This window comes from Anguilla rostrata, chromosome 3 (genome assembly GCF_018555375.3).
Source record: "Anguilla rostrata isolate EN2019 chromosome 3, ASM1855537v3, whole genome shotgun sequence".
NCBI classification, from domain to species: Eukaryota; Metazoa; Chordata; class Actinopteri; order Anguilliformes; family Anguillidae; genus Anguilla; species Anguilla rostrata.
In genome coordinates this window covers 20,085,856-20,113,416 of record NC_057935.1, presented here as the reverse complement: position 1 = coordinate 20,113,416, position 27,561 = coordinate 20,085,856, and the positions used below count along the sequence as shown (strand labels likewise).

The following is a 27,561-nucleotide window of genomic DNA, read 5'->3' as shown; positions in this document are numbered from 1 at the left end:
GCAATGATTTTTCTCTATTTGTGAATTTGTTTTGCTGGAATATGACAGTGAGGATATTTATGATAAATTGAGACTTTGATAGAAACGTGTACTTTTCCACAGGTGTACTTTAGACTCAGTTGTCTTTTAAATGATTTTGAGTTCTTACAAGGGGTTTTATAGTACCACTATATATTAATGGCTTTAATGGAGTCAGTCTAACACTTGTCATGAGTCCACATGTTTTTTAACGCATAGACTGTACTGTAGTGATGATTCAGCCAGGTGAAGCTTTTAACACAGGTCATCTTTAGAATATTTAGAGCCCTGGACATATTCCACTGGCACTCCTGCACTTCAGGTCCACTAACATCTGAAGGGTTTCCAGTATGTTTGCCAAATACAGTAGATAGTCGCTGGCTTGCAGCTCAGGCAGGCCAAGTGAAGCTAGCTGCTTTTATCCTGTATGAGATATCTGAGCCTTAACTTGGCTTTTCACTATTTTTCACTGGCCTCACATATGGCAAAGTGAAAGGGTCTCTTTCGAACAACATTTTTCACTAGAATGCTGACTAGAATCATTGCTAGATTTATTTATTTTCTGATTTATTTTCTGTCAATGCTCTTCCCAGGATACGACTTGCCCTTTATAACCTATTGTTACTTGATGTTACTTATTTTAATGGTTACTTTATTTATTTAGCAGAAAGAATTTTCAAGCAAAAGAAATCGCATAATAACTACAAGATGAACTCAATGCAACCTATAGAGGAACCAGCATCCCTGACTAGAGTGAAATGGATGCTTTAAAAGAATGTGTGTCTGTGAAAAAGCCCTTGCTGCTTGCTGTTAACATGAAAAAAAAGACTCTCATAGGCCAAGCTCCATCAACTCTGGACCAAGAAAGGTTGGGAAAAGGCAGATACACAAGCAGCTCATAGTTTCACTGTAGTCAGGGAAACTGGTTTATCTCAAGTTGCGTTGAGTTCAGACTGTAGTTGTGCGGTTTCTTTTGCTAGACACCACAAGATATTTGTCACCTTCCTCCCACCCCGCCACCTCCCACTTTGCAAAATGATTGGATAGACTGCCAGTAATTTGTTTTGTTGTAATTAAAGTTAAAAGAGGATATTTTGAGGAAAGTCAAATATATTTTTTTTGTAAAACGGATCTTTTTTTGTGTTATTGTAGGTAGAAATTGAAAAAAGCTTTATTTTTTGGTTGGTTTCTTATTCAATGAATGCTCATCATTAACTGAATTCTTCTCTACCTAAAGTAAAAAAATATATTAAAAAAACTGAAAACAATTGAAAATTGTTTCTGCTAAATAAATAAAGTAGCTGATGGTCCTTTAATTTAATCTAGTCTGCATGGTCTTTCAGTGCACATCCGGTGGACCATCTCGTAGAGTCATAAAAAAAAATATTTCCTTGCGTCATCAGTTTCCCCAGTTTCATCCTCCAGAAGGGTATTATTATGAGTAGTCATAATGTTCTTGTCTTAACTGATCCACCGTTGTTCTTATTTTCCTTTGTAGAATTTCTGGCCTTGTGTTTTTTTTTTTTTTTTTTTTCCGTCTTGACCTTCAACCTTTCTGAAGTCTTAAGCAGTTCCTGTGGCACTGACACTTGCATCTTAACCAAGAAATTTGTGGGCAGATGTTCTCGCAAAATGATATCCAGCCACCACTGGGAAATCTGTTTCCCTTTTCATTGCCATCTTTTAGTTTTTATGGAGTATTTTTTATTTTTATTTTTTTGCTGTTTTCATGTTCTGGAAAAAAAACAAACTTCTCTTTTGTCTTTTGTGTCAGACTTCAGAAAACCTCCGAGGCCTCGCTACAGCTTGAGTAAGGGAGGAGAAATAAAAAATCATGAAAAGAGTCCAGACTTTTCTTTCAGCGCCTCCCTGGCAAGATCAAAACCCTGAACTGGCGGGGCCCGGTGCCGAAAAACGGCCCTGTAGGGAGTCGGGCCTGTGGGTTCCGAGGGGCTGGGCGGGGGATGAAGGAAGAGGGCGTTTAAACGCCGCGGAGCCGCCACGCTGACCCGCCTTTCGTTTCCCAGAGTGCTGTTGGCCAGCTCGGTGCTCAACCTGGCGGAACTGGCCGCCCTCCGACCCGACCTGGCCCGGCTGAAGAAGGTCCTGTACTTCCACGAGAACCAACTGATCTACCCGGTCCGGAAGAGCCAGGAACGGGACTTCCAGTACGGATACAACCAGGTCCTCTCATGGTAAACGCACGTCTGTCCTCTCTGCCTGTCTCCTCTGTGCAATTCTGAAGCCCTCTCCATCACCTGCTCTGAAAGTTAAGGCCTGTAATTTGAGTTGATTTATGGAGTCGTGCTGCGTGTTTATCCCGCCCGTAGCCTGAATCATGAGGTCATGTTTGCTAAACGTATTACGTTCGCATCGAATAAATCCTGTTTAATGAGAATACATGGAGGGATCCTCATAAATCGTGCGTGCTGTATCGTGTAAGCATCGACTCGCCTTACCTCCGTCTGGACCTGGAGTCCTGCAGGGAAAAGTTCTGGTACCTGCATTAACCTGCATCAGCAGGGTGGGCGCTGCTGAAGGATCGGAGGTCCGCGCACGCATTCATGAAAAGCGTGCCTGTGAGCTACAGAAATATCTAGTGCTGTACCAGTCTGTCTGCTGCATACACTGCTTTAAAAAAAAGGATAACAAAGTGAAATGTTCTGTTGTTGTCAACTGATGATAAACACGGTCTTATGACATTTTCATTTTTTTGTTTTAGTCGGGACACATTCACACTCCTGACAGAGCGCCATATTGAATTTTCAGTTCCAACGGTTTTTGCCCCCTGAATCGTTTATTCAATAAGGGCAATAAATGCTTGAACAGCAAACACATTTAAGCCACAGAAACACTGGGGAGGGACGGCAGGCTACTTTTCAGTTCCTGTAATATTAAGCACATGCACAACCTACCTCGGCCTGTGTCAAAATAAAACAGAGAATCAAAAGTGAGTTACGCGTTTATGCAAAAGAGGTACTGTAACTGTGCCTATAAATGTGCACATCGGTGCTTTCTAAAAATCCCTTTTGAAAGCGTATTTGTTTCAGGAAGCACAATCAGCCCATGGTTTTCTGTCAAAGGCGTTTAATTATGACAGCCCGAATCGGTGCTGTCTGTTTGGGTGTATAGCCATTCTTCTGGAGAAGCGGCATCGTAATTAATCACAATAATGCAAAATTAATATGCAAGAAAGAGGAGCACTCCATAAAAAATTATTGTTGATTTCCATCGGGCAAAATGTCAATAACTTTAATTTTCCAAATTACCCATTCAATCAAGATTTAATTCATTAAACCAGATAGAGATGGCGACTGCCTGACCTTAGAAAGTAAACTTTGCAAAGTAAATTATTCATTAAGAAATGTTTTATTGGATTAAATTCAGCATAATGTTTCACCACTCTTAAATGTGATTTAATGGTGCGTATAATTTACGAAATAGATCAGCTTATTTAGAGTCCCAAACAATGTCTTTATTTGCATATTGTGTTTTTTAAAAACTATTTGAAGACAGAATAAAACAACGCATTTGAATAAAAACAACACATTAATACTAACAAAAATATTAGGAATAAAAATGGCCGCCATGTAGCTGTTCTCTGAAAGTGTTTTACCTGAGTTGTTTGATACTTGAATCTATTTTTAGATAAAATCAACTTCATCAGAACCATCATCAAACGTATTTCTTGAAATGAAATGTGAACAAAATGGTGGCAGATGCATATCTTTTCTTCTTACCTTGATGTGAATTTTTATTCATCACCATCTCTGAGTCATGCCGTCTCGTTGTGTGGGAAGAGGTGTCACACCAAAGTAACAGAGTTGGTGGAAAAAGCATGCCGTGGCAAACTTTGATAATTCTGTCTGCAACGGCTCAAACTTTGGCTGCATTTTAATTAAGGGGGGAGGGGGGGGGGCAAAAAAAGGAACTGAGAAAAATGACCTAAACTGAAAAGGGTTAGAAATGATTACGCAATCAATTTTTTAATGACAGTTTCTGTATACACGCTATGCCATATTGTACACAGTGCCTTCAAACAAAGCTGTTATTTCTTCAGAATGTTCTTGAAGAAACATCCTATTTTTCCTTAAGTTCAATATCGTTTTGCAAACTCTGCAGTTCCTTCTCCAGGTTTACTTAACCGTCGCTTACATCAGTTCTCTTTATCTTTCTTTTTTTGTATTTTCTCCATTTTGCAGCTTGGTGGCAGATGTAGTGGTGTTTAACTCTGCTTTCAACATGGAGTCCTTTCTCACGTCCATATCTGCTTTCATGAAGCTGATTCCTGACCACAGACCTAGAGCTCTGGAAGCGCTCATCAGACCCAAGTGCCAAGTGCTCTACTTTCCTATCGAATTTCCCCATGTCAAAAGGTTGGTATTTTTCAAGCTCACGCAGAGACAGTAATTTGCCTTCCAGGGATAACCACACATTGATTAAAAAGCAGCGCATTTGCCTCTAATCCCTCCGTGGCAAGCTGCTAAAGTTTAGGTACCCAGTAAACAAGGATCCGGAGTAAAGTCTCAAAAGTGCGCGTCGAAAGACGGGGCGCGTGCAGATGTTCGTCACTCGTTTCGAGGTCAGCGTTCTGGCTGTCTGTCCACTGTCCTGTCCTGTTCATCTGTCGGGTGTACATTATGCTATTTGTGTATCATTTCCACCTCATTCTTAATCCGGTTTTAAATAAAGTTCAGCAGTAACAACATTAGTTCTGTTTACCACACCTACTTACCGTTGAAATTTAAAGAAAGAGGTTCACTCCTATTCAACAAATCTTGATTATGAAGTTTGAAAGTTGGGTTTTGGTTTTAGTTTTCCAGTAGAACAAAGTACAATAGAGATACTGTGCAGAGCGGAACAGAACAGCATCTTTTTATTTGTAAATTGGGATCTCGGTTCGGTGGCTAAACAAAATCTTTTTTTCCTTTATTTGTTTGTTTTTCTTCCTTGCCAAAAGAATCCAAAATCAGAAATGTTGCAAAAGCATTTTCATAGCACTGGTGTGCTTCTCATTAAAGTGAAAATGAACACCAGCTTTTCCTCGATGCAAATGTGGTGACATCACAATAGAAATGGAATTATAAATCGGAGGCAAAGACAGAAAGTTCCTTTTCTGTTAGGCTCTGAGTCAGATACCTGCATTTCCAGAATGAACATTTTAACTAAATTATTTTAACCCATTTATATAAAGTGCGCATTTCTTTTGTGTTGTGCTGTTGAAAGAAACATGAAAATACAGTGAATAAAAGAGTTATCAGATGAGTTTTGGTTTTACAGCAATATTGCTATATTCTGCTATTTGGTAGCAGTCTTAATCTTGTATAAGTACACAGAAAAGTACCGTCCATGTAAATGTATATATTTGAACACAAACAAAAAATTATTAAAGAGTAGTTTCTGAAGTTTGGTCCTAGAGGACAGATCATCACTGAAAGTAGAAAGCTGACAGAATCTTTGCTTACAATAATTGTGTGGTTAAGATCTGGTCTTTCCCTCTGTGTTTGTGTGTGCATGCATTTGTGTGTGCGTGTGCATGCATACGAGAGAGAATAAAACTGCATGCATGTTGACCTCCGATGAAAAGAAAATAAAAAGAAACAATCTAAATGCAAAAATCTGACCAGATAATTATTATTATTATTATTATTATTATTATTATTATTATTATTATTATTATTATTGTAGTAGTAGTACTAGTAGTAGTAGTAGTAGTAGTTGTATTTGTAGGAGTAGTATTAGTATTTGCTTTGCTGTGATGTAAGTTTGTCATTTGAAAAAGAAAGAAGAATGTTGGAATGTAGATCATGTTCCAGCATCAGTATTTATTGAAAGCATATGGAACAAATGACAGGATAGAAATGACTGTTCTACAGATATCGTTAACACTACAACATTATGAGATAATTTTCTGTTTTTATTCTTTGTTTTTTTTTGTATCTGCACACGGTGGAACATGCATGCCTGTATGGTCCAAGCTGTGGGTGGGGGGACCCACTGGTGGGTTGCGAGTGGCTTTGAAGTGCCTCACAAGTTGCGTGTGAAAAGCACATTTTTTTAATCCTCTATAGGCATTCAAACAAATCAGACGTACACTGCATTGGCTGGTTTGCGTGCAATTATTAATGAGTGCAGGTTTACATGTGCAATGTAGAATGTATTATAGTTTCATTGTACGCCCTGTGTCAGAAACTCAAACGCTTGAATATTCGAAAGGCTTATTAGAAACCATGTGTGATGGTACGTATGTGGAAACAGTTTGCGAAAGTACAGGAAGAGATTGCTGCATTTCTGTCTTTTTTTTAGACATGAAAAAAAGGAAAACTATATTTCTCAATGTGAATCTCTGTCTTGCATACACTGGAAACTGGGGCACAGGTGAACAATGTTTTTTTTATATTGTTCTCCGTAGCACAACATAGAGTGGGCCTCTAACACCGTTAGAGATGTGTCTCTGGTGGGAAAAATGTTATTGATTTCAGGGACAGAACTGAGAGGGGAAAAATTATAAATATTGTTAAATTTGTGCCTGTACGTCGCGCACGCACGCACCCCCGCCCGCGCATGCGTGCACACTCCCACAGCGGAGCTGGTTTAGGTAAAACAAATAGTTGAAAATAAAACCCTTTGTATCCTTTTGCCTCGGCGCGCTCATTAATCAATCAGCGTTGGAGACATTGACAAGCGGTAATTGAATAAGGACTGACCCCGGTTAGCGGGCGGCCGCGGCGAGACAATGCGCACTCATTCATCACCGCGCGGCCCGGCTGCACGGGGTGTCTGCTTTCCCGAGCTCCGCCTTTCAGCGCGCTGGGACCGGCAGCTCTGACCCAATCGACTGCGCTCGCGACTAGCAGGTGGCTAATTCAGGGGAGCCGCGGCGTTCCGTCGCGCCGGCCCGAAAAACGGTCGGCTATAGTTAGCGTTTTGCCTTCGGCCGAAGCGCGGCCCGCTTTAGACGACAAACGTCGAACGACGGAGAAGGCTAACGGGGAGGACCGCAGCCGAGCGCGCGCGGGAGATTAAACGACGATCCGTCTTTACGTAACGATCCGTGCGGACGCGCGGGCCGCTTCGCGAGGCTTAAAACGTTTCGGAATTGTCAGGCGAACCTGAGACCGTCCGAGATCAAAGACGCCCTGTTCTGGTTTTTGGACAAGGGGATCTCTTTTCACGGAGCGTGCCAGAAGTACAGCGAGCCTTTCATGCAGAATAAAACGCGTTGGCTTTTTGAAGTTTGACGCCTGCTTAAATGCAGAGAGGGGCTGGAGTTCAGGGTTTTCCCTTTCACCAGCTGCAGATGATCTGCCCTCACTAGAAGATAATCAGCAAAAAAAAAGTAGCTCAGAAAAAAATCTGTGGCCACCTCTAGCACGTGGGACCTGCAGTACATTGATGTGCCTCTCAGGGACCAGTGAGGCCCTCAAATGACTGAGTTAATATTGGAATGCTTCCGTAACCATGGCAGCTGCCAGGAAATCGTGCTCAAAACCTTTTTCTGTAAGAAGCGCAGAGGTACTGCAAGGTACTTTATGCATTTGATATTAATTTTTTTGTTTAATAATTTAGTAAATCAAGGGCTGGAGAATACTACTGGGTTTTCTTTTCCTTGTGAAGGCAGTTGGGGGGGGGGGGCTTATAACGAGAGAGGAACAAGTGAGACCTCATGAAAGAAATAAGCAAGAAAGAAAGTAGCTGAGGATTGTTGAAAGTTTTTTTCTTTTTTCTTCCTTTCTTTTTTTTCAGATATTGGCTATTTGAAACATTTCTCTCCTCACCAAGAAGCATTCTTTGGCAATGTCTCTGTGGCATGTGAATAAATTAGCAAGAGACGACGACAGTTGGAAGTTGGAGTTTGTAAACCGCAACCTTATTTGTTGAGTACATCAGGGCAGAATTCTGAAATTCATAATGTCCTTCCTGTACCAAATACTCTCCATGTGTCACCAGATATAATGTTTTTCAACCGGGAAATTAATAACACTCTTTAGAAACACAACAAACGTCCCAATTTCATGAATCTTTAAATAATTAATGCTGCGAATTTCCTTTTGACTATCTTAGCCACTGAATCGGCAGCCTTTCATCGGTATTCTATAAAAATGTTTTCAACAACAAACAAACAAAAAAAGTCTCTTTAAAACTGAAATGCATTGAGGTTTTTTTTTTTTTAAGTTTAGGCCTTGGCCGCTGTTTACTCCGAGCTCCCCATCCTCAAATGACCCGCACATGCACTCTGATTACTCGACTGCCCGTAGCCACGGCGACGTGATCGAGAGGAAGCTCTCCCACATTTTAATCAGACTGTTGTGATTTAAGCGCTTTGGCCAGAATTGATGAAAGCAGCTGTCAGTTACCTTTTCAGTTATTTGTTTTCTGGTTTGTGTCTGCCGCGTCCTGGTTCTCTGCCGTTTCAAAGAGTTCCTCCTCTTACCCACCGTTTGTTTAGGAGACTCAAAGAAATGTAAATAAATAGCAACAAAGGCAGTGGAAAGGTATTCTCTGCAAACTTACCATGCTCTTCTCCCGCACAGAATTGATGGCAATGGAGTCCATATGGTCTCGGGAAGTTCTGAGAAATGGACGTGATCAGTTGCGGCTGAATTAAGGATCAAAAACTGTGCCTGTGATTTGATCTTAATAGCAAAACTGGAAAGGATTAAGGTATGGCACCGAAACCGTGTTTACAAACAGTGCCTCCCTTTGATCGGGTTAGGTTGTGCTCCCCTATGCTCCCCTATGCAGGTTTTTACAGCCCTATACTTGACTTACCCACAACTTTTGGAGTCATAAGTTCTCTGAAGCACGGAGCAAGGTTTGTTTCTTTTCCCGGAGCTAGATGGAATACTGTTGTCAGCTAGTTGTTATTCATATCTGAATAGAATCTCTGTTGCATTCTGAGTCTGCAAGACCAACAATAGCTGAACACTAATGGTGGTCTTTTACAAATAGTTGTGAGTTTATTATGATTTGGCACAGTGCAATCACTTTTAGATTTAATAAAAACTCCCAAAAGGCTCTGTATGAAAATGTCTCTGAATCTTCTGGTGCTTTTTTGTAAATTCTGAATTTCAGAGTGTTTTTTTTGGGGTGATTTTTAAATGTTTTTATTGAAACATATTGATACTGAGATTTTGCATGCAGGTCATCATACTACCTGCATGTGTTTTTGTATTTTCCCCAACAAACCGATAAAACTTGAAGTGTCTGATCCTTTCATTTGGTTAGAATTGTAGATTTACTGAAGGGTTGAATAATTTTATGTGATCTAGTCAGTGGAATGATCGGCCCATGAAGCAGAATACACAATTTGCTGAATCTGTGCCCTTAAAATACAGCCTTTAGTTTCCTATTCTGACATTGGCATTGCTGGACCAGTGTTGTGACAGGTCTTTTTTTTTGTTGCTTGAAAGACCTGTTCACTGCATGTGAAGAGTTATTTTTATTTATTTTTATTTATTTATTTGGATTGTAGCATTGTGGATGGCTGGGTGCTTTCACTTGTGTGGAATGAGTGCACTCAGAGGATGATGATGATGATGATGATGTAAGGTGCGGAATGTGATATCAGCAGGATGCAAAACTATAATGATGACACAATTATCAAGGAGGGTCTTTGACATTTAGGCCGTCATTCGTTAATAATTGTTTTTATGTTTGACTAGCAACAGCAAGGTTTCATTTTCCTGTACAAATACAGTTTGGCAAGTTCAGTAATCACTGAAACAAACTGGTCAAACTGAGTTTGAGAAGAAAAAGTGCAGTGTTTGCATTTACTTTGTACAAAGTGAAATTTAAGGCCAAATGTTGATTGAATACAGGCCTTATTTGTATGTGTTTTAGCCAAAAGTGGAGAAGTAAAACTCAGCATTTTGCGGTCACTTGCGGGGCCACAGAGATTGACTCAGTGTTCCTGCTTACATCTTCAAAGCATTTCTCTAGACAGTCTAAAATCAATGTGATTTTTTGATTGCTTGAGATGTGCATGATTATTACCAATAAAGGGAATTGCATCACATGACTTTTTTGCTTTTAAATTTGTGTTTAATCAAATTAAAGATAAAGTCATCAGTGAAATTGCCGTTGATTTATAAACATGATAATTGGAGGCTTTCCTCCTAAGTACCTTTTGCTGGTGCTGAGAGTTTAGTTTTATTGCTTAGTCAAACCAGTTTTAAAATTGCCTATTGAATGGAATTCTCCCATGACCTGCCAGATGCTACCATCATTAATACCTTTTCACAAGAACCCCCCTCTCCCCATCCACTTCTTAAGTAGAGCAGAGCTTGGCAGGGCACTAGTATTTGCAGAGTACATAGTTTATCTCTCCCAGTATTTCTTGGCTTTTTACAAATTAAATTTTGTGAGTTCAAAATCTTCTTAAAACTCCGTAACGTTTTGCGTACATCAAGCGGTTTTACTGGGGCTTGTGTTCTTTGTTCATTCAGGCTCACAATTAATGGTGTCCAGTTTCTACCAACTCAGAACTGTACAATCAATCCCAGCAAATAGCAGTCTATAGGCAATCTCATGTATCGACAGGCTGCATGGCTTCTAGCATACGTAATGGATAACTCCAACATCATTCCCTTCATTATTTGTTCCAGCAAGAAAAAAAGACCTAAGCCTTTTCTCAGCGAGCCCAAATCAGTGTCCTGTATCTGACTTGATAAAAAAAAAAAAAAAATCTTGCCTTAAAAATTCTGTATTTTCACATGTGCATACCCAGTCAACTCTCGCATCCTTGGCTGTGTTTATTTAGTTGTTTCTCCTCTGCTCTTGTGCCTGTAGCGGCTGAACTCTTGAGCTGGGCACACGATAATGCTTACACAGGCTGCATTGCTGAGCGTTCCTGTGCCGCTCGCTGCCTTCGCGAAATGCGTTGCGCGGTAGCGTAGGCCCGTGCTCTCGTGCGATCTGCCCTCCGTAGCCACGAGTGCCCGCCAAATTATCCAGCCAGCACAGCGGGTGTCAATCAACTCCACCCCTCTGCTCTCGAGTATATCAGTATTACGTGCAGTTGTTCCTTATTCCAAATCATGTAACTGAATGGTCTGGTTCCAAAGTGACACAGGCCAATTTACATGCATTCTTTTAGCCCCTTTTGATTTCACATTGGATCTGCTGCCTTGTTGACATGAATGCACACCAGCGGCATTACAGTGAGCTTTGCATCTACTTCTCCGTGCAGAAGCTGGAATGGTACCCCATTCCCAGTGTGTGAGTACCCCGCGCTTACCTGATCTGTTATGAGTTCTAACGATTCCTCATGCAACTTCTTGGCAGTCAGTTCCATAATCTCTGCCTCTGGCCATTACATTATGTTAAATTAAGTTGCCGGATTGGGTCCCAGCAGCCGCGTCTTCTGGAGTCACTGGCAGTGTGCGCAAGTCTTTGTAATAGCAGAGCCTGGTTTTAGTGCTTCGGTTGCATTGTACGTGAAGCTGGAGATTCAGATTCACCAGTGCACATGTTAAAGGAAGCCTTAGGCAATGTTTAGAAATGATTAGCAGTTTACCCTATGATTATTATTTAGCACACACATCTAATTGGAGCTTGAAATTCATTGTAAGTGTTCTGAGGGTATGGGGAAAAAAAACTATGATAATGACTTTGAAATTGAGTATGAGAAAGCGCTTAGTTAGCCATGCCAAGCTGAAGTCAATGGCCCTCACGGGGGTTATTTATAAATACTCCGTACATCCAACCGACCAACCAAACCAATCCCCTCGGGAGGGTTAACTCATTGAACAAGCATAGTTATTATGTAACATGTATTGTGATGTAGCAAAAATAAAGCCTCATTTAGAATGTATGTGCTACAGGCTTTGTCAGTGAAGTTTTCCCCTTGAAATGCAAGGCTAGAAAAAAGGATAGTCCATCCTTCTGTATATTGGGTGGGCGCTTTATGTACAGCTGGTAGACTGCTTTAGGCTGTGGTCTGTGCCTTTTAACACTCGATGCCCAGCTCTCAGCCCTTGCTTTTGTTCTGCTCCGTTGAGGAGAATAGTAGGAATGAGTAAGCAAGCTTGACTCCTGCTCTCGAACCAAAGCTAATTTGACAAAGTCTACCGCACAGCCCACAATTATATTACCTCAGCAGTGCTGGGACCAGTGTTCTATATGTGAAGTGAGAGGAGGAAAAGATTAGCTGCTCTACACTTCTGTTCTGTTGACCATCTTTATAGATATAGATTGCTTTGACAGTTCTTTCTGCAATTTGCCTCATTAAAGCCAGTTCTCCTTGTGTTTTCTGTGTTAGCTCGGAATGTGTTGGGCACCAATTTTGGTCTCGTTGAAAAAATAAATAATTGGAAAGAGTAGTAATTGAGCGAGTTTAAATATGACAGAAATACAGCTGTTTGGCTTGTGTTATGTGCCCGCCTCCCCAGTCCCCCAACCCAATTGAAAGTTTTTACATTTTGTACACTGCAAGTCTGAAAAGACTGTATTTTTTTATTTTATAAAACTCTAAATCCAAAATAGGAAATTAGTCAATTTATGTGTGTGGGATGACCTGTTGTCTTGACCACACATGTAGTTACCAACTGGCTTCATCTGAGTTTCCAGGAAACATAATTGTTTGCATTCATGCTAAAAAGTCCATTTTGTTCTGCCCAGCATGTCTTCGGTAAATATTACTATCCATCAGCGTGAGCACTAAAGTAAAAGATGGTTTGTTTTCACACTTAAAGGAGACATGAAATAGTGCCCTTAACTTAATCACCACCTTGTTTTACTGCATTTGCATACATTTGCATATTAATTGGACTTCAGATTAAAATTGGTTTTGTAATTTTAATTAAGTGTTCACAAAGGTACATGATTAGAACTGTTTAAAATACAGACATAACTTGAAGCAAAGGCTTTGGTGCTGTTTTTCTTGGTGGTGGCGGGGGGAGGGGGTTGAAGGGGGGGGATTAGTTACAGGGAATGTCTGTTTTATGATAGTAATTTTTAATCTTTAGTAGATTATGCTGCCAAACAGACTGGGGGTGGGGTATCAAATTTGTTCTTGTCTTTAAAGATTCATTTCACATTTGCGCTGATTTGCGGCACTTGACGCAATTCTTCTGTTGTGCTTTCCTGATTGTAAATGAAGCATTTCAGACGTGACTACGGAGAAGAGAATTTTGATGTTACACTCAAAGCAGCCAAATTATGTAAATGCGTTTATGAGTTCATAATAAAATATTTACATCTTTATCAGCGAGATTGGGAAAGTATGACAGCATCTCAAGGCTCCAGTCGGCCTTGCTTCGTTAGCTCATCTGTCAAGAACCACAGGAAGTGTTCTCTGCCCTCATTGGTTAAAGTAAGCGGGCAGCGATAAAACATCTCTAAAATGATTCCTGCTGTTCAATTAACCGAGAATTCGGAGGTGAGAGGTGTTGCACCCTGCCCTAAACTCTCTTGATAAAAATCAAAGTTGCTCAGGGTTAGACGGGTTAGGCTGTTCTCCTCGTACAAAATTGCACACTGTTTATGCGAACACAAATAGCACACTATGTCATACAGAGACTAAAGACCAAGTTTCTGATGCAATTACAGTGAAGTCAAGCTACCATGATGGAGACTCGGAGGGAAACATAATATTACTATAGCATTTCTTTGGTGTGGTTTTGGAGTTTTCTGAGAAACATTTGGAAGTGTTTTTCTCATAAAATACTTAACTATTAGAGAGTTAGGATACAGTTTCCCTGTATGACTTTGTGTTCCCACTGCCCTAGAGGGGGTTTTCATTTTTGTTGCAAAGTCCACAACGGTTTTTTGTTTATTCTTTGGTTTAAAAAAGCTTTCGGGATGTTGTGTGAGGGATGAAGAGCAGTCATATTGCCTTAAATGAGATTTTAATCGATCCCGTTAGCTTCCAGAGCTTTGCTGCATCTGAATGGCTGGGGCCTGCAGTACTGCGTGCTCAATATTACGGTGGCAGATGGTGCTGTGTGGGGCTCACGCCAACAGCTTGTCTTGAGAACTTTGATCCGCGTGATTCTCCATATTACTTACTGTACGCACTGAGGTCCACCGGTCTGGTCAGAGTTAGCATGAAGCAAAAGGAGTTTTGCGCTCAGTGCGGACACACAGATGATCAGCTTTACCTGGGACAGTCCTGTTACACTACGGTGTCAATATAAACCAAAAAAAAAAATCTCTTCTTACTAAATACCTTTTTATATCCCATAATGCAACGGGGTCCTCTGAAGATGCTGGTGTTTGTTGCAGCTCCGGTGTTAATTGACTGTAGCCATAGACTGCATTGAATCATTCATTCTTCTAGTGTGGTAAAGCGCTACCTAAAGCCTTGGGCAGGGGCAGAGGCCATAGTCCACAAAACCAATTATTGCTTTTCATCCAGGTGATCTTGGTTAATTGGTGGAAATGGATTGACATAAATGTGTCTTTCAGTGGCAGGTTATTGGCCGCCACCCTGGCAATGCCTCATACCCCCCTTCTGATCACGCACCCCACATTCTTTTCAAAAGCCTTGTTTCAAGAGCGACATCAGTTCTTTTTTTTCCCTTTTTCTTTATTCCCTCCTTCATTCCTCTCTTAAATTGCAGTTTCTTAAATTACTAAGCCACCCTAATAGATACAACCTGTTCTGGCTCTTAGTGGGTTTTCTTCGTCGAGCGGAGCGAACATCTTCGCTCGCTCTCTGCGAGTACGGGGATAAAAGCTATCTGCGGTGTTCGACGCCACAGAATCCAGATCGCTCTCGGTCATAAATTCATCTGGCCTTCAACGCCAACTTCGGTGCCAGCTCTTCAAATGTGGTTTCTATTCCTTTGACTTTGACATCAGAGTCTTTCCATCCTCACTCTTTCTTACTCTTCCCTCCTTTTCTCCCTCCACCCCCCCATCCCCCCACCACCAAAAAAGAAAATAAGCTGACAAAAGACTGTACAAAAGCATTACAGTATCTCTGCTTTTTGCTCTCCTGTTGCATTTCACCATTAAATATCCATCACTCTGATGAAACATGGAGTTGGCGTTGTGTGGGAATGTTAAAAAAAAGTCACTGCGTAGATTTGGCGTGTTATTCCATCGTGATTTCACTCACAATAACAAAGTGACTGAAAAAAGTGTGACAACGGAAAGATACATTTTGAATCGGACTGAAAGTGAAACCTTTGCGGCAAATAAGTCTTCCTGAAGAAGTTGAACGAGGGGAAAAAGGACTGTCTTGCTGGTTGACGGAAAGAAGCTACCTTGAAACTATGTTTTTTGTAGGAAAATGCATTGCCCTACTGTACTCAATACTAAAGTAAAGAAAAAAAACACAAAAGATAAAATACCCCGGCAATCCTGCTGTGATAATTATGATCTGTGGATGAGGTGTGTATACACTATGTGCAAGATTGCTTTTGTGCATGTGTTTGTTCTTCTGGGACAATGTGAGGTTTTCTGCTGCTTTTCTGAAGATGAGAATGTGGCTTCTATTTCACTAAACTGCTTTTTCTCAGGTTTTTCCCGGCACACAAGGAAGAGGTGTACGCTGCGGAAAAGGGAGAATCCCTGGCCATACCGAACCAGGCCAGTCCCCGGAGCTGCACCGAGGGGACACAGCCGACCCCAAAACATCTCTCGGGATCCCCTGCGGGACCCCAGGAGGAGACCCATGACCTGAGCCAGCAGGGGGCGGCGCAGTATGGAGACCCTGGGGAAGGGATTCCTTGCCAGGAGGACGATGATGAGCTAACTGAACTGAAACCCTGCAAAGTGGAAAAGGACTCTGATGGAAGCCCTGATCAGCAGAGACCCCTGCACATCGTTTGGCCCCATAGGTGGTAAGGGATTACTCTACTGCCTGTACATTTCTGCAAGTGCAGGTCCTCACCATAGAATATTATCACTTTTAAACAGTGGTGTGTGGGCGGGGCTTCATGAACCAAAATATGGATAATGCTATCTCATGTTATCAGTGGCAGCTGATCTGGATCAATCACTGGATTTTTGGGTGGAAAATCTTTTGATTGGATCAGGCAAGTGAGTGATTGACTGATGTCATGTGTTGGCTCCACCCATTATTTGGATCCAGCTTTGCTTTCCCATCAATATTCTGTAGTTGCTATATGAGTGAAGTCTTTTTCATTTTAAGTGACTGCCAAACTTGCAGTACTAAGGGTGGATAAAAGCAATGCTGTTTTGCAGTATGCTTTACTCAACATTAATGAGAAACCACACTGCATTTGAATTATATTTGCATTCACGCAAAACAGAAATCACACATGGAATATAAGCCTTTTTGCTCCTTAATGGAATTTGTCAAAATTAGGCCCTCTCACACTTCAACCATTGGAAATGCTTGGCTAAACACGTTTGGCCGTTTCCCTCCCAGAGAAATTTACCATTAATTAAGGGTAAACTCTTTGGAAGTGTGTGAAATGTAATAAATATAACAGTGTAAAAAAAATGGGCAAACTTTCTAGGAAACAAGGAAACATTTTTGAAAAAAAACGCAAGTACTGAATGGATTAGCTAATCAGTTGAATTCACAAAATTTAGGGCCATAATAAGAATCTTATGAATCCCGAGAAGAAGGGTGCTTCTGTGCATCCAAAAAGTCTGATTTCCCCATCTGCTGGGGCAAAGAGGCACTTGGCATCCGTACGCTTCAACTTTGTTCACTTTTCTGCCAAAAAGCTATTGACAGAAAATCTGCCCCCTCAGCAAAAAACATGTTATTTTCCTGTAAATCCAGACTCTACAGGACGGCAAGACACAGATCCCCCACAAAGCTTGCCGAAGGGTGTCTCAACTCAATCAATCAAAATGTACTTGCTTTCGTTTTATTCTCAAAATGCATTATGGGAATAAAAGACACACATAGTTCATGAAATGGGATTTAATGTTATGTTGAAAGGCAAAAATAAAATAAATTTAAAGACAGCTGTAAAAATAATGGCGAAATGATTAACATTTTAGTGCATATATTTACCTGCTCACAGTATGTTTAAAATAAATGCTTAGACAATTGAATAGACAATGCAAGTATTGTTTGCCATTATAGTTTGAGACAGTTCTTGAAATGGAAAATGGTTTGGTTTGCTGGAGCTGGAAAAAATAATAGCTTGATGGGGAAAGTGTTCAGAGTGCCGGAATCTTCCACCCGTTATATCCGGTCTTCCCTCCCACCTGCTTGAAATATCCGTAACCAAAAAAACCCGCAAAAAACATACATTTTGTAATCTTCTGCAAAACAAAGATGGATTATCACCGCTAACATCCCCGTCCTCGTGAACTTTGGTTTCATACCGGTGGTAAATTAGGATTTAAAGCGGTAAAACGGTCTGATAATCTCCTCGTGGGGCAGCACTCGCGTTTCAATCTGTTTTTTTTTTTCTTCTTCTACCCTGTTCTTTTACATGATTATTCCTTTAGGTCCGTTAATCTGCATGTGGCCTGATTAGAGGTCGGCTTCATCCCCAACAGATTAAAATGGGGAAGGGGGGGGGGGGGGGATCAGTAGGCCTGTGTGGCTTTTCATTTGGGGAGGGGGGTGGGGGGGTGGGTTGCAGGTGAAGATGCGTGCCTGCGCCGCGCCGCCGGGAGCGAAATCGCCTTTGCGGCGGATTTGAGTCCCGGCGCATTAAAGCTTGCGAAAACCTGCCGCCCCGCTGATCGAGAGCAGCTGCTGGCAAAAGGGGATTTTTATCTTCTTTCTGAGATACTGCAAAGTAAATACAAACAATCAACAAACGCAAAATGGCTCCCCAAAAGAGAAAAAGGAAAATGAGGTGACCGGCGGCGACGGGAGTTTGCCCTGAGTGCACGCCTGTGTTTCCCATATGGTGTACGCCTCGGTGATTCGCCTCCTGCCCTCCTTAGTAACCGCTCCTCGGCCCGAGATGTGACAAACGATTCCGAGGGGCTGGTCCTCGAGGCCATGCTCTAGGCGTGCACAGTATTAATTGTACACTCCCCTCGAATGCTCAGACTCTATTCCCTCTCACCATTTGTAGTTTAAGAATGTTTTTGGTTTGGTGGATAGTGTCAGCTTTGAGCCTGGAAGGTTGTGGGTTCATTACGAATCTGCATGGGGCCTGGAACTGCAACGTAACCTAGTTGGTTTTGGGGACAGGGCCCTTTTATAGACTGGTCCTGTGCAGGGGAACTTCGTCCTGCATTAAACCTTTGAACTCAGAAACTATCCAGGCTTAAACATGAACATTTAAGGAAAATGTATTTTTTTATTAAAGATAATTGTACATGTATAAAGTGTCAAGTAAAGACACTTCCTGGCATTTTACTTGCCATTGGTATATTGTGATCAACAGATTAAGCTGGTGAAGATATAGTACATTTTATTAATATTTATTCAGGTCACACACAGTTTATGCTTCAGTTCTCGTAACACCACAGAATTACAAAGATACTTTTATGCTAGATTTGCAACATGGAAGTTTCAGGAGGAAAAACTAATTTTTAAATTACACACAAATACAGTCTTCCAAAGGAGACTCAGGACACATGAGGAATTTCCCAAATCTTAATTCACGTCATAGTCACTGTACCCCATCATGCTTTATTTCCCTAGGGCTTATTTCTTGGGTACCTGGGGTATCTGTTCATTTCCCCTCTAGATACTACCCTGCAGCCAATACAGAGAGTACCGGATTTCAGCTAATCCGCATTTGTTCAAATGCGCACAGTACATCCGCATTGACCTGCATATGAATATGTCATAACCTCTCCATATGGTTGATGCATTATATTTTGAGGATCTGATAAAACATGTCAGATCGGATAGATGCATTACTGTCTATCCCGCTGGATTAGCATCTTGTTCTGTGTTATATGTAAAATGGCTGTCAGGTTTTGTGTCTGTAATGTAAGGCATGTAGGGCTTTAAGATTTCTGATTTCTTTCCTCAGTTCGTTTATCGTGGAGTCATCAGCACTCATTATCTCTGACAAATTTAAATGCTTAATAGTTCACATCATAGCATCTTTGAAAAGGGTATGTTAAAGGCATACTATGCAGGATTTTTTATTTGAAAATATAATAAAATAACTACGGTACGGCTTATCTATGATGCACTGTCAATCTCAGACTTTACTGAATGAATGCAACTTTTGCTTGTATTTGTTATTCTAAAATGTGTTTAGGATGTTTCTGGGCGTGGCACTCTTTTCTGTGTGGGGAGGGGTGGGTGTGGCTACATAACCTGTGGTTTGGGATCAGATTCCAACAATGTGTTTGTTGCTAGTTTGCTGCAATGTCAGATGCTAAGAAACCTAGATACAGCTAAGCAAAAAGGCAAGCCAATAGAGCTCAAAAACTAGAGTCAACCTTGAAATTATTATTTTTTTGATGGCGTCAGAAGAAACCCCCGTTACCATCTATATGAAATATGAGAAAAAGGAATATAATGTTACCATACAATATTCCAATGTGCTTAGGGGTGCACTCGGTGTAAAGTTCATTATAACACTGAATGATTACTGTTACCATCGATATGGAATCATTCATGTTGCTAAAATGATATGTTCAGTATATGAATATGTGGGTGGGGTTGGGGACTAAGGAGATGTGAGTGGGGTTTACAAACACAGAGTCTACAAGGACCACAACATCCTAAATAGTATACCTTTAAGAAACACCTGTTTTATAGCAGCATTTCAAAATTGGTTCACAGTTAATGAAATCACAGACACGTTACAATATTCTCCTTCACAGCTTGGCGAAAATGCAATTTGTAGTGTATGTGTGTGTATGGAGTGTGTAAAATAAATAAATAAATACATAAAAAATAATAAAATATGTAGGGCATATATAAAAAATGTTGAGTTTTACACTTTGCATTTCATAAAACCTGCATGTAACAAACTATTTCATGCAAATGTTATCATTTAACAAAAGACATTCTTACTGCACAAATACATCAGTCCCTCAAAATAATACTGCATATGAAACAAGGATTTTTTTTTAATGACAAAATTTGCCATGACCTGTACTAATGCAGTTAGGAGTGGCAATGAAAACTTGCTGGAGAGTTGTGGGTGGAACCAGCGAGAAGGGGGGCTGGAAAGACGTTGTGATGTGTGATGAGCGCTCGCTGTAACATATTCGAGGCCAGCAGGACCCCTGGCCCACAGCTGAGAGTCGTTCAGTGTTCACACAGCGAGCAGCAGCATTAAACAAGCAGGAGAAACAAACTCTTAATACTACTGTGAGCCTATAACCATCTGTCACTCCTGGCCTGAAGACGAGGCCGACAATTACAAGGTAAAAACAGCCCCCAGGAAGAGGAAAAAAAAAGAAAAAAAGATGCTGTCATGGACAGTAATCTGTAGCCAGGACTGCCATGGATAAATGACAGGAAATATGGTGAAGAGTCTGCCGGGGTCCTTCATGGAGTCAAGATGATGGTCACAGAGGTTATGATGACAATAGTCCACTTCTTCACCGGGTTGGGAATAGCATTACATTGCGGCATTTCGTAGAAGCCCATAAGCACATCAACTTACGCAGATTACATTTACACACAATCCATTTATATAGCTGGATATTTTTACTGAAGCAATACAGGTTAAGTGTCTTGCTTAAGTATGATTCCAACTGGGAATCAAACCCACAGGCTTTGAGTTATGACCCCAGTTTCATAACCATTATTCTATGCTGCCATCTCATGCTGTTGCTCCTTTGATGTACACTGATATCTTTTTCTGTTTATTTACTATGAAGTAGTCTGTATTCAGGCAGTTTTTCAACCTCTGATTTGTTGGTTTTAGAAGTTAGCTCATGTAGGTACGGAACGAAAGGTATTTGGTTTTGGATGGTGACGTAGTCCTTGGGACGGAAGCAGAATGGGCGGCAGGGTGTTATAGATGTCTGACAGGTTGTTAAAGACTAACTGCCTAAATAAATACAGGCATCTTTGTACACAAATGCACAGGATTTCATGTTCATGTCTCTAATACCGATGCCCTGAACTTGCTCAACCCCATCATTGACGTTTGTCCTTTCTGACAACTCAGGTTGAGGGTACCGTCCTGAGGCTCGACTGACAGGTTATCTCATCAGGATGGGGAGGGGTTTGGGGGCTTGTCTGTAGCGTCGTTCCCTGCAAGAATGACAGTTTATTTCACTGCTGGGGTGTTCAGTAATAGCAGCCATAACCTTAACGTCAACCGTGGCCTTGGTACCATTATCACCTGTTTTTTTTTTTTTACTTTTATTCAGGTTTTCTGAAAATCAGACCGCATCATTCAATGTACTTTAGAATTCATCAAGTGCTGTTAGATGTTCTAATGCATGGTTCTTGAGAGAATCAACATTTTATTTTAATTTTTTTGTAACTGAAAAATATAGCAATTATAACTAACTATTATACTAGAAAGTGATTATACATTGGATGTATGTATATACATATACTTTTGAACTTGAAATTGTTTGGGCTATTGGTAGATATAAAATCCTTACAAATCTGACATGCATAATGATTGGTTCGTCGGTCCAGCCTAACAAATTCCCTGGGTTTTATTTTCTTATAAAACTTGAACAATTTCAACAGTGTCTCAGTACAAAAAGGTGGAAAGCAATACCGATTGCTGAATGATCATAAAGACACACAACAGATGTCTCTGTTTTGTTGATTACAGCACCTTTAGAAAGCTTAGCCAGCTGAATTTATGCTGTAGTATACTGTAACTTAGTTTTGTCATACTGAATATCAAGTTAATATGCTTGTAATATGCGTATCTGTATTTTTAATGTACTCTTAGATAAATGCTAATATGAGCAACACTATCAACCAGTCTGTAATTTTATTTCAACTTTAAACTTCCCCTGTTATTTTTGATTTCTTTATTAAACCCAATGGCCATTTTCCAGGGTTTTAAGTGTCGTTTTAATTAGGTGTCTATATTTCTGTATCTTGTTAATTAATTTATTTTATATTGTACTTTATAGTAAATAGTGTTTGAATTTTAAAACGCACCTCTTGGGTGCGACATAAAGGAGAATTTTTAATCATGGATTTTGAAATGAAAGGATCTTGTGTTTTGCTGTAAAAAAGGGGAAAATAAAAAAAAATCTAATGAGTTTTCTGGTTCTAAAGCAGATGCATGTTTCTAATAGTTTTCTAATATAATATAATAGTTTTATTTCGCCGTGTATGTCCCCCGTCACCGTGGCCAAAGTATGTCCGACACATTTGTGTGGCAAAAAAGGATGAGGAGAAAGCAAGGGAGGAAAAAGAAGAAATGAAACTAAAGATGGCCACAGTTACGGTCCCCGCTTTTCGCTGCAACAAATTTATTTATTAAGGCAGTGGATGACAAGTGTTAATGTGCTTCATACCTGCTGTACAACCAATTCCACCTCCTCATCCTCAGTTGACAATTAAGACCCGGGCGACTGTAGCCAGGGGTTAATGTTTCTCATTAAAAGAACTAGGTCATTAGTGTGGTATCAAGACTCTTATGGCATCGTACTGAGGGCCGGGGGGGCGTGGGTGGGGGTGTGTTGAGAGAGTAGGCTGGGTGGGGGCGGGGGGCGGGGGCATTGTAAATTCAGCATCTCAGCGAACACTGTTCTTACATTAATTAACCTCCCTCTTTCTTGTCAGGGAAAAAAAAATCTGTTATCATATACGCGCATGGCCATATCCCAATTAATTGCGAGAAAAAGAAGCTGGTTTAGCACCATCCCAGTGGTGGCCTTGTCTTCCTGCGCGGGAGTTCTCTTATTTCGGAGGGGGGGGCGGGTGGTGGTGGTGGGGGGGGGGGGGATCTAGTGTCTGTGTGATGAGCAAAAACAGGGTATTAAAATTAAGAAGGGAAATCGTGGCAGAGATCAGCTTTACCGCGGGGACACGGAGCAAATAAGAGCCACGGAAATGAAAATAAATAAGCCCTGCTAATACCTCACCTTAGGAATCCAGAACTCTGGTGATTGTCGGGGTGGCGTTTCTGTTTGGAGAGACGTTACCAGAACATCATGGCAGTGCCATGCAGGCTTTTCTTTTGACCTTCAGGAAGCAGTATCTTGGTAAACAAATCCACCATCTTCCAGAACAAAAGGCCAAATTCATTTAAGTCACCATCACCTGAGCAACAGGAACTCTTGATCCACACAAGTTCGTTTTAGCAAGTGATGGTAGAGAACTGTAACCTCATGGAGAAAAGAGTTGAGGAGGGATTGGTAAATACTCCTCAATGCATGGGCACCAGACTATTGTAATGTGCGTTGTCTTTGAACATTTTAAGTTAAAATAGAATAAAGTAGGTAGAGTTGAATTGAATTCACTGTCCTCTTGTGATGTGTTGTTGTAACACGTTCAAAAGAGCCTGGCGTTCTCCATTTTTATGAATGAAAAGGCGCTCAGTGTGTTTCCATCTGTTCCCCCACCTGGGCTTTGCTGAGCAAATCATGAATACCGTCTGTCTTCTCAGGTCCTTGTCTACCTGTATCGTCTATAAAAACATATAATGGAACGCTTTATTGTGTAACTGTACAACAAGGTGAATATTCTTGATACTTCATTGCCTACCTTTGGTGACCCTTGTCGTAGGCACAGAGGCAAACATCGTCCTTCGCTCCTCTTTCTGTTTGAACAAAGGAAAGACCATTTATTACATTTATTAAAATGCATACGTGTAGGAATAATTAAGTAAGTAAATGAGGTGACAAATCTCTAGTGATTGAATGTAAAGGCTGGCAGTCTTCCTGGACCTCATTCATAGGTTATAGCACACATGTTGTTACTGATCAAAGCATTTGTACATTTGTATAGTTTTTTAAAAATGGATTCTATATCTACCATAGAGGTTTTTTTTTACATGTAAAGAACATTTTGATTTTTTTTCTTTTTTTTTTGCAAATCAAGAGTGAGATTATCCAAGATATCTACAAATGTGATGGTGCTTTTAATCTACTCCCCCCCCCCCCCCATTTCCTTTAATGACTCGTTCTCCTGTGACATAGTGCTTTGAATTTAAATGATGAAGTGCTTCAGTATCCTAATTTCCCCAATACATATTTAATCTTTGGGATTATCTTTCTTTCATGATACCTTAATGTAAAAGAGCAGCCAGTGAACAGATGTATATGTGAAAAATAGCAGGTTTCTATTATCTGGACAGCTGGCTTTTATTTATGTGTTCAGTGTGTTCATACCAGATAACATGTGTTCATATAGCCTTTATATGAACATCTTTATCTTACACCGAATAAGGACATTTTCTTTCCATTATGGAGTTTGGTTATTTATAGATATGTTTATGTCTGTTTTGCTACCAACATAATAGTGATACACAGGAATGGTGTTTGATGGTTTTCTTGTCTGGATTTCCTAAGACAATCTGAGGCTGTTTAAATTTCCCTCACATTATTTATTTTTTTTAGATGAAAGGTGCTTCCAAAGAAGTCCTTAGCCAGTGCTAAGGAAGTATAAAACATTAGGGGTATCTGCAGCCGAACGCATCGTGTGTGAACATTGGAGTTTTCTCCGCCCCAATGCTCTGCTATTGTGCCGATCACCTTCTTCAGTGTCGCCTACCTTGATGACGATCTGAACATACGCATTATCACCTGTCTGGTACATAAGTTCTAACAATGAAAGCAACCTCAGTTTTAAATAAATTTTCCTGTTAATACACACTTCTGTGCTTTGTGCACTTGTTAAATATTTTAGGTGCCGTACTTTTGTAATGGCACATGAATAACATGTCGGATCAGAATAAACTGTGGCGGCAGATATGTATGGCAAATATAAATTCCATTGTTCATTTAAAAAAAAATTGTTTATGAATTCTGTCATGTCTTGGCCTTAGACAATGCATGATAAACATTGTGATAATCTTTGCGAAGTATGAGTGGGTGAAGCACAGCTTCATTCTAATCTGAATTTTAAAAGGCATGTTTCTGCTATTTGTTATTACTGCGTAATGTGCTGAATGATTTGCACCATTTCAATGCTGGCAGACATCTTCCCCATCTTCACCACTTTACTGATTCGAAAGACGGCTTATTAGACTCATCCACAGTGCTCCGAAGCTTTTGTAATGTAAGGCCTGTTACTTTCAGCAAGGAAGGTGGAGAAGGTGGAGCATAAACAGTATGATTCAAGTTTTTGGAAATTAAAAAACAAGCAAGAAATGTGAATCATTTATTTTATAACCATCAGCATACAACACCATTTCCCTGATGAAGGCGGTATGCCAAAAAGTTTGAATATTTTAGTAATCTTAACTAAAAATGTGTGTGGATCTTTACTGAATGCAGTAGCTGGATTTCTTAGAGTTTTTAACTCAAAGGGGCTGAAATAAGAGCCACGTCCATTTCTATTTAAAAGTATGTTCTCCAGTGGGTCACTGCTGAGAGGAGCTTCAGCGTTGACTGAATTTCATAGCCGGACTGCTTCTGTAAATACCCAGCTGTATTAACGGATCAGGCGCACAATGAACAGTTCACTTTTGAATTGCTTCGCACATGTGTGTGTATTACCGGCGTTTCCGATTCACAGTGCAGATGTTTTATGAATGTAGCCACCAGGGAAGTGAGCCTGCGTGCTCCCGTGTATGAGATTACCCAGCATGCCACGCTGCCCCTCGTTCTGTCTGCTCAACGCTTTGTCTGGCCTGGTAATCACACGGGCGGTCAGTGGGTTGCCACCTCGTAGACATTTTCGCACAGGTGCTAAACGAAGCTAAACGAAAGGTGCTAAACGAAACCAACTCGTATCTTTTAGTCAGTCCTCCTCTTTTGGTCACGGTCAGAAACACTCGACTAACGGACGCTGCTTTCAAATCACGTCGGAAACAACTCCGCCTCTCACCACAGTTATGTCTTTTTCTTTTGTTGGTTAGAACCTTAAGCAAAAATACACTGTTCGTGTGAGCCTAAAATTAGATCATGTAACTCTGCAGTAATAGGATGCAATGCTGGAAAACAAATGGAAGGCCTTGTGAAAAAATCACTAGCGATTGTAGTCTTAATGAAAGTACTTTTTACTGTGTTAGCACCTGTCACAAAACCTTGATGGGTGGGGGATGGGGAGGGGGGAGCGGTCAATGAATTATTCTGTAATTTCTTCAGCGTTTGTGACAAAATTTGGGGGAGAAAAAGTTTGAGCGCAACCTCTTAAGACCTGGGTTGCTTCAGATGTTTAAGCACTTCAATGCAGGTTCAGAAAGGATGACTTCGGCTGTGAAGTCGAGGCCTGGGCTTACAGTAGGGAGAGAGACGTCTGCCTTCGCCCGCCTGCGTTGCCAATCAAAAGACCTGAATTCTATTTGTTTTCGTTTCAAGGGAACACGACAAAGACCCGGAGGTCTTCTTCAAGACGTTACTGAAGCTGAAAGAGAAGGGACTGCGCTTTCAAGTGTCCGTCCTTGGCGAGACCTTTACCGAGGTGCCAGGTACTGCGCGTCACACCCGCCCGCCCGCCTGCCTGCCCACCCGCACGTGAGGGGCGTGCGCTTTTGATGTCGAAGCGTTTGGGGCTCATTAATATTCCGAAAGACAGGTTTATTTTTTTCCTACGGTGGACAGATATAATGAATCCCGCTTAACAGGGGAGAAGCCATTTAAGGTCGTCGAACGAGAAGCCTGTTGGACCCAATTATTTGTCGTCGCCTTCCCGCCTTTTTCCTTAAAGGGAGTAGCTCCCCAACTCTGAAAATGCCTCCCTGCATCAGGGACTTTTTTCACTCCGCAGTCTTCCTTAAAAAAAATTTTTTTTCTGTCTGTGATGACTGTAAACCAGCCCTGAAAAAGCTGAATTTGCACACAGACAGCAGAGAAGTCTCCGTAGGTCCAACTTTTTAAGTGAGTCTGCTCCAGCGTTTTATTACTAATTATTGCAAATATATTCTGTAGCTGAAGGAAGGGACAGGCGCCTCTGCTCCAACGTGAGCTCTGCCACTGTTTTTAGTGTAAGTGGAGCGTCCCATGATTTATTAAACGTCTCTGGTTTTAAGTAGGGTTCAGTTCACCTGGCAGACCGAAGCACTCAGCGCTAGCATCCAATTTTATCAATTAAACACACTCTCCGTTTGAGTAGATGATGGCCTTTTAATGCTTTTGGACACGCAAGGATTTTCGCAGCGCTGAATTCGCTAATTAATCCTAAACGGCCACCACGGATGTCGGTACGCTCCTCCCCCCCCCAACCCCCCTTACAACCCCAAATCAAAACTCAGAGCAGGACATGTACTCTCGTATATTGGAATATTGAGTTTTATAGTAGCATAAACCGAACGGAAAGCCCACAGTAAATTTTACTCGTAATTTAAGGATCACCCTCAGGGCTGCTCTGTTGGTAATTACTTTTAAACCATTTTAATCTGGTTTGATTTTCTTAATAAGGACGCCATATTGATTGTTCCTCTGTTTTCACGTCGTTTTCGGCCAATCCGGCGAAGGCCCCGGTCATTTTTTGGACTTGCCTGAGTATTTACGGCGGAACTGGCGGTAATGCTTTGAGCGGGACGTCCTCCTTTGTTATCCCCGCAGACGTTCAGCCCACTTCCTCTCATCCAGTCAGGGACCGGAGTGAGCATCGTTCAAGGATCATTACTCCTCAAAGAAATT

The 27,561-nt window shown here is 41.0% G+C and overlaps 1 protein-coding gene across 1 annotated transcript in view; it reads left to right on the top strand.

Annotated features, from left to right (window-relative positions):
* The window catches only part of gtdc1 (glycosyltransferase-like domain containing 1), a 60,816-nt gene that overhangs the window by 18,835 nt on the left and 14,420 nt on the right, over positions 1-27,561 (top strand). The window contains exons 3-6 of the mRNA XM_064326663.1: positions 2,046-2,213; positions 4,221-4,394; positions 15,486-15,809; positions 26,278-26,387. Of these exons, the coding sequence (XP_064182733.1) occupies positions 2,046-2,213; positions 4,221-4,394; positions 15,486-15,809; positions 26,278-26,387 (776 nt within the window). The remainder of the gene's footprint in view (positions 1-2,045; positions 2,214-4,220; positions 4,395-15,485; positions 15,810-26,277; positions 26,388-27,561) is intronic.